Genomic DNA, 9972 nt, shown 5'->3' on the forward strand with positions numbered 1-9972 from the left:
CACCATATATCCGCCATATTTAAGAATCATTGTCAATCAACTTCCATTACTGATGTGTGAAAATAGCTCTTTAGCCTATAAATTTACAGCACAGCTGTGGATCAAAATAACAGACTGTTCTTTGAAAGCTTTGTCCAGCTGAGGGAGAGCTGAGGAAACTTCACAGATATGTGCTACATTCTGACCTGCAGTAAGAGCCCGGCTGTACTGACAAAGATTCTGTGAAACCAAATCTGCAAATTACATGTTATCTGTTAAAAGTTAAATTCCTTAAATTCAAATGTACTTTCGCTGTCTGCTTATTGTGTTATTGCCCGTATATTTGGGATGTCTGTGTTGCTGTGGCCACATAATGAAACTCAGACCTTCACAAATGGTTCAGGAATTTAAGCTGATGACCTCAGTCAAAGGTCCTTGGTTCTTTAATCATTAACTGCATTGTTGTTATGGCTGATGAGGGACCCAAATTATTTTCAGGTCATTTTGCTATTGTGATGATGCCAGTTCCTGACTCTGACTTTTGTTTCAATAGTGCCTTCATCAGAGCACTGTTTCCAGAAAACCTCAATGCTGAGAAGAAGGGTCGGCCCACAACTGCAGGCAGCAAAATAAAGGTGTGTGTTCAGTGAAATGTGTGTGTTTCTGTCCCCCCGTCCTTATCAGGGTCGCCGTGGGGAAACATGTGTTTGCTGTCCTTCAGCATTCCCTCCCAGAATTCATCCACAGGACTCATGGATCTGACAGTCTTATCTTTCCTCTGCTCTAATTCCACCTTTCAGAAACAAGCCAATGATCTGGTGAGCACGCTGATGAAATGCACGCCACATTACATCCGCTGCATCAAACCAAATGAGACCAAGAGGCCCAAAGACTGGGAGGAGAGCCGGTAAGTGACTGATTCACTAAAACACTTATGTTGTCACTCACCACTGTAATGGCACACAACCATAAACAGAACAAACACATGGAAAGTAATTAGAAATTGATTTAAGCTCTCTTCTCAGTTTGATGAGGGAAATTTCCCACATCACACATTTTTTTAATCCATCTGGAGACATGTGAGTCGACTTTCAGACATCACCCCCCTGTACCCCACACCTGTCTTTATCCCTTTGTTACAGTCCCCCGCTCAGTTTTTTTTCTCTTGCTCGCAGGTTTTGGGCACTGCATGTTCAGTTACAGAGTCTGTGTTGTATTGTTCAGAGCCGGTGACCTTCCTGTTGTGAGCCATGTGCAGGCGGGCTCATTAATTAGCACCGGAACTGCTGTTTGCACAGGAAGTCTGAGTGTACTAAGTAGTGCTGAAGGCCTTTGTTTGACGAAAAAGTTAGCAAAAAGTAGCTGCTTTGAATACAATGACCTGCAGTTATGCTTCCTGCCAGTGGAGTGGGAGGTTTTTTTAAAAAAATACACACAAAAATGCTATAATGAAAGATAATGTAATCATGATGTATATTTTTCTGTCTTTAGAGTGAAGCATCAGGTGGAGTACCTGGGTCTGAAGGAAAACATCAGGGTGAGGCGTGCTGGTTATGCCTACCGCAGAATCTTCAGGAAGTTTCTCAACAGGTATCACACGTCAGCAGTCAAATTTATTTTCATTATTGGTCCACATAATCCAATGAATTCAACTGAGCAGATCATTTTTGCATGTAACCTGTCACACCCTTCGTTATCTTTCTAAACGTTCTGGTCCTCAGGTACGCCATCCTGACCAAAGAATCCTGGCCAACGTGGCGGGGAGACGAGAAACAAGGCGTCCTTCATCTGTTACGGTCTGTCAACATGGACCAGGATCAGTTCCAGCTCGGACGCACCAAGATCTTCATTAAAGCTCCTGAGTCGGTAGGTTTCACACCTGCCACACATTCTCTGATCATCTGCTGGCTCTTTTTGTAATTTGTCAGTATTCTTTCCAGGAAAATGAACTATGAAGCTCAAACCTGTGGTGAAACAGGCCTGTTTGTTAGCAGGGGGAAAACTCAGCTCACCATTTTTACACCAAACTCCATAAAAGGACATGAGTGTCCCAGATCACGCTCGAATACTTGTTGCATGGGTGGAGATTGAACCCGACCCTTGTACCACGTCAGCACTGAGTCAACACTGCTCTGAAACTAAAACACAGCGCAGGCTGTGGTTGCAGCAGAGTTTGAGGGGACATCGTAAAGACTTTTTCCACCATTACTGCTTTTTTTCACGATTCTTATGAAAGCAGCGCTTGTGTGTGACGCTTGTGCGCTCACGCATAATTTGTACACATCATGCACATGCACACACACACATACACACACACACAAACACACATGTATGTGGGCACTCATACACAGACATCTTAGTCTTATTTTCAGACTGTACAGCTGATCCTGAATGCCTCCACTTATTTATCGCAGCACTGCACTGCCAAGTGCGCCCCCCCCCCCCCCATCCCCCACACCACCCGACTGAGAGTCCGAGTCATTATGAAAGGCAAATATCACGCTGAAATGAGCTGCCAGGCTTCTCAAAACAAGCCCCTGTGTCTGATAAGACACTGACACCAGCTAATTAGCTGTATGACTGCAGCTTTTTTCTGCTCGATGTAATAAGTGACGTTTGTTTGACGCCTAGCCAGATGTTGGAGAAGTTTCTCCTCCAAAGCGATGATGGATGAGCTTAGTGTCCGACGGAGAAGTGGACATTAAAACATGACATGTCATGTTCATTTTCTACATCTTTATATTCTTTCGCTCTCTAACTCAAGGATTATTTGTAGGTATATAAACAGAGACAGCTGTTTGTTCTCGGATTTGTTGGGAAGTTCAGTCACTCTTGTTGTGATAAACACTGAGGCCTCAGTGATTGTGTGTTAGTGTCTCCGTCAGTGACTCAATGCAGTGTTTTGTGGTTCAAGGTTCGATGTGTTGTTGTGTAATGTTTTGGTCTTGCTTGTGGTTTGTTCCTTTTCCGTCACTCTGCGGCTTGTGTCCATGCCAGGCCTGTTAGTGCACTGGCCAGGATGTTTAGTCTGGCAGGGAGAGGGCAGAGAGTGTGATTGCGTGTCAAGAGGGCCCATCAGGAAATGACATAGACTGGAGAGAAGCCCAGTGGTTAAAGACTTTACACCCAGAGAATAGAGTATTATGATTATTTTATATGTGTGTGTTACCGTATGTTGGAGTGAGTTCTCTTTCTCTGTCGTCGCAGCTCTTTTTACTGGAAGAGACCAGGGAGCGCAAGTTTGACGGCTATGCCAGGACCATCCAGAAAGCCTGGAGGAAATATGTGGCCCGGAAGAAGTATGTTCAGATGAGGGAAGAAGGTGAGTGAAGTTAACATCTCGCTGCTTTATCATCTGTCCTCCTCTGTGTCCACATCTCACAATCTTTCTCTACGTTTGTGTAGCTTCTGACCTGCTGCTGAACCGAAAAGAGAGGCGGCGACACAGCCTGAACAGAAACTTTGTAGGTGACTACCTCGGTATGGATGACCGGCCTGAGCTGCGACAGTTTCTGGCCAAGAGGGAAAAGATCGATTTTGCAGACAAAGTCACAAAATACGACCGCAGGTTCAAGGTTGGTTTTTGCTCAGCTAGCAGCCTGTTGTTTTTATCATTCATCTCAAACAGCCGAGAAAAACATTCCTTTTTACTTTGTTTAGGGAATAAAGAGAGACTTGATCCTGACCCCGAAATCTGTGTACCTGATTGGAAGAGAAAAGGTGAAACAGGGACCAGAGAAAGGGCAGGTGACCGAGGTGCTGAAAAGGCGGATTGATGTGGAGAAGATCTTGGCAGTGTCTCTCAGGTAATTTATTCCTCTACAGGACACATGGTAGCTCAGTAACCAGCAGGTGGTTAATACACTGTCCACCCATTGAGAGATCACAGCGCGTGCCAAACAAATACCGTCCATATAAACAAATGTGGCGCTCACCCGATCTACATGAGTCAACGTTCAGCTTTACTTCCTGCTTCACACCACCTCCTGCTGAATGTTCGTTTCAGAATGTTTCATGAGGTTTTTTTTTGGACTTGTGTGTAGGATTAGGGGGCAGACGTGAAATATATGATTCATAATCATGTTTAAATCCTTCATAAGGCCAGCCATGTTTCTACAGTAGCCCAGAGGTGACAAAATACACGACAGGTTGCAAGATGCAAACTCAGCAGCTAGACTGCTGCATCTTTATTGGTGCATTGCTTTGACACAGTCCCTTACAGTGGATTTATAGTGTGATTGCTGTGTGAAAGGGGTTTTTGTTCAGCATATATGCTCAAATTATATTGATAAGGCCCAGCATATAATATTTTTATTGGGTATTATAAATATATAACTTCAATGCAGGGACGTTCTGCGCCCCCGATTTGTATGTGTGTATGTGTGTATGTAATGACTGATGTTTCCCAAACACACCATGACTGACAGGCTGAATGTCATGCAGGGGCCCACCTTGTAATCTGTTGCACTGCACAGCCATGAATCTACTTTAAAGACAAGGTCTGGATTTCTAATCACACACGTTCCATTGTTCCCGTAAATGTCACACAAGGGACGCTCAAAACATGTGGAGTGTGTTAAAAAAACTTGTGTATATATGTTTGTGTGTTCCCGTTTGGCTCACATCTCAGAAATGTTGCTGAAATCATGTGAAGCGCTCTCATGAAAGAATGTAGGATAGTTTACTACAAAGGAAAGAACAAAAACAGAAAGGAGCTGGGAGACTTGTGGGTCCTTTGTTGTCGATGGGTGCGCTGCATGACTTGTTTCAGAGGTAGAGTTGTTGGTGCGAGCATGTGGCTTTTGAGTCAGTGGGGTAATACGGACCAGGTGGTGCAACCAGCGAAAGCAGGAGTTGTAAAAAGCTCATCAGAGGAAAAAAAAAAATCCACTTCACTGGGAGGAACAAAGTATCCCTGTGTGGGTTATGGGCACAAGCTGTCTTCCCTCTTCAGATGTGAGCCGCTTTGTGAGGCTCTCAATGCAAATGTGAAAGCTGATTCCTACTCTCCATCTTAGCTTCTGTCAGAGAAACCACCAACAAAGAAGAACATTTTTTTCATGAAAATACTCTTTACTCTGCTCGTCCTTTCAGCACAATGCAGGATGACTTCATGATTCTGCATGAGCAGGAGTACGACAGCCTGCTGGATTGTGTCTTTAAGACTGAGTTCATCAGCTTACTGGCACAAAGGTTTGAGGAGAAAACTCAGAGGAAGCTCCCACTCAAGTTCAGCAACACGTAAGTAACCACATCAAACATTTTGAGCCTCAGAATGAAGTCCTGATAATCCTGAAGTAACTCTACGTTTGCTTGTGTCCTTTTCAGACTGGAGATGAAGTTGAAGAAGGAGAACTGGGGCTTCTTGAGTGGGGGCGGCTCCAGGCAGGTCATGTTCGTCCAGAGTCAGGGAGACGTGGCTGTCCTGAAGCCTTTAAGTAAATCCCTGCAGGTCAGCATCGGCCCCGGGCTTCCCAAGAATACACGTAAGTATTTACAAAATACTTGGATTTTGGGCACTTTATTGTCTGTTGCTTGTGTATTAATGCTTCTCCTGCATGTGTGTCTCTCTGTAAATCCCTCCATAAGGCCCCACCAGGAAGAGCTTCAGTCAAGGTCGCTCCAACATGTCCAGGACGCACCACCACATCCCGTCACGAGCTGCGCCGGGACCGCCAGGTGCAGCGGCTCTGTCACCTCACTGCATTTCAGCAGCCTGTTTCATATCCACACACAGGAAAGAATAACCTCTTCTTTCTTTGCAGTCGCTCACCAGAATGGTGGCTTGAAAAACACCAACCACATTGCTAATCAGAGGAACTCGCAGCATCACAGCCAGAGGCATCCCTCATCCGTGAACTCATCGCACCCCCACCTGCCCAACAACATCAACCAGCACAGGGAGCGAGGCGGCAGTCGGCAGCAGCCAAACCTGGACTGCCTGAGAGTCCCTGATCAAGGAGCAGCAGGGTGAGAGACCACACAGACAAAATGACAAAACGAGGGGGAAATGAACATTTATCAAGACTTTATGTTGTAGTAAAGTTGCTTCCTGTTTGTCTTTGTGAGCTTTGTGATTCTGAGAGGTAGAGGCAGAAAGCTGAGGGGTCGTCATGTATGTGGTGTGTCAGCTCTACTCGTTGTCTTGCCGTGGCGCAGTAGAGCCCTGCACACTTGGACGTGTGTGGTCTGTGCACCACAGACACACACCAGCACTTGTGTTTCTGTGTTGTGACATCATGTATTCTCTTGTAGTGCTGGGGACAGATGGCCAGCATCAAATGGAGGAAAGTGAGTTGTTGAGCGGCTGCAGTGTTGTGGGTGGTGGCTTCAGGATGTACTGATGCTTCTTCTTCTTGTACATTTTTTTTTTTACGCTGTAGTGCGACTGTAGTGCGTAACTAATATTTCACTTTCTGAAGCTGCTCAGTTGGTTAGAAAATATGCAGCAGTTCACTTCGGTGAGACTGATCTTTCATTCTGTAATGAAAGAATCTCCACCTTTTCTGCTGGGTCAGCTGTCAGTAGAAGGGGTGTATACACTCAGATCATACCTAGATATGAAATCTAGAAACTAACCTCTTCACTACCTGTTTCACTGCCTTCACTAACCATTTAGAATCATTTGATCCTCAGTTAGTTGAGTTCACTTATTATAGACTGCTTTGGGTTTTGGGTAAATCATTGCAGCCAGTGTACAAAACAGTAACAGTACTGCTGACTCAGGATCAACCTCTCTGCTCTGACTCCATCAACACTTTCATATGGTTTGTACTAGATCACCATCTTGTGGCCGGTTTATGAACTGCAACTTTTGTTTTGAAATGGAGCAGGAAACCTCGTCAACAATTCTTTAGTTGCTGTTTTGTGCCCAAACATGTCTTGTTTTCAGCTTTTTTTTGAACGTTTTGACCATGAAAACATTAGACCCAAAATCATTTACATTCACAGTAATGCTCTAGTTATGTAATATTTCCTCCTGCTATAGCAAGATGGTGACTGTGCATGCTCTGGTGTTCTGCGATGGGACTCTGTGATATCGCATAGGTACAAGCTTTAGGTGGAGAGCTGTGTCTTTCCTTCAGCTTGTCCTGACAGCTGGGTGTGTTTTATCTCTTTGTCTCATGGTATGTCAGAGCCCACAGACAGTCAGCCAGCAGGCCTCCGCCGGGAGGAGGACGACCCAAACCTGCCCCCAAACCCAAACCACAGGTGCCGCAGTGCAAAGCTTTGTACGCCTATGACGCTCAGGACACAGACGAGCTCAGCTTCAACGCTGATGACATCATTGACATCATCAAAGAGGGTAAGAGGGTACTCGGAGGAGATGAAGGGTTTGTCGGCTGAATTTTGTATTCTAACTTAATCATATTTGTGCACCAGATGTATCTGGGTGGTGGATGGGACGACTTCGTGGAAAGCAGGGACTTTTCCCCAACAACTATGTCACCAAGATCTAAGAGCTGCTGGTTTACAGCACGAGGAGTCTGCGTCCCCGCTGCCCCTCCTAGAGGACAGGACGGAGCATCAGAAAGAGAGAAGCACTGCGATAACACTTCCTCCACTACTGCCTTATAGTAAATGAATGTTACTCTCACTTACACCAACAAAGACCGTCAGGCTCCTCTCCAAACATGAGAAAACTGTTTGACCCCAGGGTCTGTGCTTCTCCTCACAGTCCCTCTGAGTACTGAACAAAACTATTTATTGTATTTATAGCTTCCTGTGTTCTCCAAACTGTCATTCATATCTTGCTGAGGAACATATTTGAAGGGCTGGAATGAAATCTGATAACTCTGTGGGACCAGGCTGTGATTTGTGTTTAGTTTTTTTTAAAACTCAGAACATTGTTGGTTTTTTAATGAAGGTTTGATTGCTGAAGCAGACGTGGCTGTGTCAGTGTCAGTACTGAAGTGACTGCTGTTTTACCAGGAATATTTATTATGGTGCAAAACTATAACTACTTCACAGACATTCAGTTAATGGCCGCACTGTGATTTTAAATACCAAAGCGATAAACAGTTTCTACAAGCTGGTGCGGTAAAGTTGTGAGTCAGCTGAAAAAAAAAAAAAACATCTTTGTTGTTTTAGTGTGTTTTAGAGGCCATGTACGCTGTAACCTGAGCATGCTGTCTGTGGTGTATTAGCACTTTATTGGTACAGGTACTACCTTGGACACAGACATCAACACATGTTCATGCCACAGCCAGTAAGTCAAGTTTATGAAGGACAGGTTGCCAATCTAGCAATAAGCCTAGTTACTGAGGAGAACAATGTGTTTACATGAAGTGATTAACAAAAACAGGCATCTTTAGATCTGATTCTGTATATGTGTTCATATGTAGGAGTACGCCTGTTGTTGGTTAGAATTTAAATTAATTTTTTTTATGCTGTTCATTATTTTTCTCTCTGCTTTTGATACTCACAGGGCTGCTTTGTTTTCAGCTACAGCTGCATAATAATAATAATAATAGTGACACTAGTAATGGATATCACATTTGGGTGAATAGATTTTTTTGTAAAGTGCAAAAGTTGTTTTACAGAAATCTGTTGATGTTGTTCTGTGGCACTGCAAAGAATTCCCTTTCTTCTGCACATCTTTCGCACTGCTGTTACTTAAACATTCCTTATGATTATATTTTTATTTTCCCCATCAAATAACCACATTATTCTTTTATCAGTTAAAAAGAAGAGAAACCTGCTCAGACTTCTGCTTCATGAAATATAGGTTGGAAACGGTCTTGTGCAATACACAGCAGCAGATGATTCTTTTAATAAAGCATGTCATATTTTTTGTTGCATATTAAGCTGTTTTGTTTTATCATCAGAGAACTTATTAAAAAACAAAATGATCAATTTCTTCCCAGTAACTATGTGCCATCCAGACAGCTTCAGATTTGAGATGCCACCTGATAATCATTTTGTGATGAGCTAAAATGGTGAAATATTTTTATATATATATATATATATATATATATATATATATATAGAGAGAGAGAGAGAGAGGACTTGGGTTATTAATTAACCACAAAGGGATAAAACAATTAGCAGGAATTGGTAAATTAAAATTGTAAAATATGGCAACATTATCTAATAGCACTGGGCTGGATGTGCTTTTTTTGTCTGAAAATCGAACTAATGATAAATTATTTAATCAGAGAAATAGCATTTTAATAAAGATAAGGAGGTCAACGTTTCAGGGACACTTCAAAATCAAAATCATGTAAATGTATTGGTTCAGTAATCACTGTGACCAATTCTTACTGCGTCGACTGAAAGAACACTCACTCAAACAGCTGACTCGGACTCAAGAGTTATCCAAGTTTATTAATATTATTTTTTAAAACTAATATAAATCCCACAGAATATGATCCTGGTGCCTTTAAGTCAATGAATGCATGGATACCTGCTTTAAGTACTGCATTTCAACACTCCAAAATATGTTCATTTTTTTTCTTTTCTAATATTCAGAGTGGAAATACATGGCCTCAGCGCCCTCATATTCACTACTACTCCCCTACTTTTTTCTCTCTCTCTCTTGTGCAAGTCTATGCGAGTGAGTTAGTCAACAGTATTAGTGTTTATCTATCTGCAGCAGCCAAAATGGACGCTGCTGCTCCACTACAGAGAGACAGAAAGGAGGGTGGGTTAAATGGTTCTGACGTGTGAGAACAGTGAGTTTTAAATTGAGCTGTGTATTTCCCTCTGAACGCACACACACACAAATTAAACACCACTGCCAGTTATCAAATTGACAAAATGATCCCAGGTTTGTCTGAAGTTTTCTCATATAGACCTGAGATCATCTTACAGAAACTGATGTAAGCATCGCAGGTCCATCTACAGGAAGGACCCCCACCCCAAAACGAAATGAAGATTCACAGCAGTTCCCGACAATCGTTCAGTTTAAAGAGAGAACAGTCAAGAGAGGAGGAGGATGAGGGGGTGTGACATTCTGCTTCTTGTTTTCTAAAATACATCAGATGGTGCTGA

At 43.1% G+C, this 9972-nt stretch overlaps 1 protein-coding gene across 2 annotated transcripts in view; it reads left to right on the forward strand.

Annotated features, from left to right (window-relative positions):
* The window catches only part of myo1ea (myosin IEa), a 34218-nt gene extending 25432 nt beyond the window's left edge, over nt 1-8786 (forward strand). Inside the window, exons 16-29 of one of the 2 annotated variants that reach the window (XM_028401354.1) lie at nt 533-614; nt 780-886; nt 1471-1569; nt 1701-1845; nt 3187-3301; nt 3385-3554; nt 3640-3785; nt 5074-5220; nt 5308-5465; nt 5569-5658; nt 5745-5949; nt 6235-6270; nt 7116-7285; nt 7363-8786. In XM_028401354.1, the coding sequence (XP_028257155.1) occupies nt 533-614; nt 780-886; nt 1471-1569; nt 1701-1845; nt 3187-3301; nt 3385-3554; nt 3640-3785; nt 5074-5220; nt 5308-5465; nt 5569-5658; nt 5745-5949; nt 6235-6270; nt 7116-7285; nt 7363-7439 (1747 nt within the window). In that variant the 3' untranslated portion in view covers nt 7440-8786. The remainder of the gene's footprint in view (nt 1-532; nt 615-779; nt 887-1470; nt 1570-1700; nt 1846-3186; nt 3302-3384; nt 3555-3639; nt 3786-5073; nt 5221-5307; nt 5466-5568; nt 5659-5744; nt 5950-6234; nt 6271-7115; nt 7286-7362) is intronic. The other variant, XM_028401355.1, reaches the window with a different exon arrangement.
* The last annotated feature ends 1186 nt before the right edge of the window (nt 8787-9972 follow it).

This window comes from Parambassis ranga, chromosome 3 (genome assembly GCF_900634625.1).
Source record: "Parambassis ranga chromosome 3, fParRan2.1, whole genome shotgun sequence".
Classification (NCBI taxonomy): domain Eukaryota; kingdom Metazoa; phylum Chordata; class Actinopteri; family Ambassidae; genus Parambassis; species Parambassis ranga.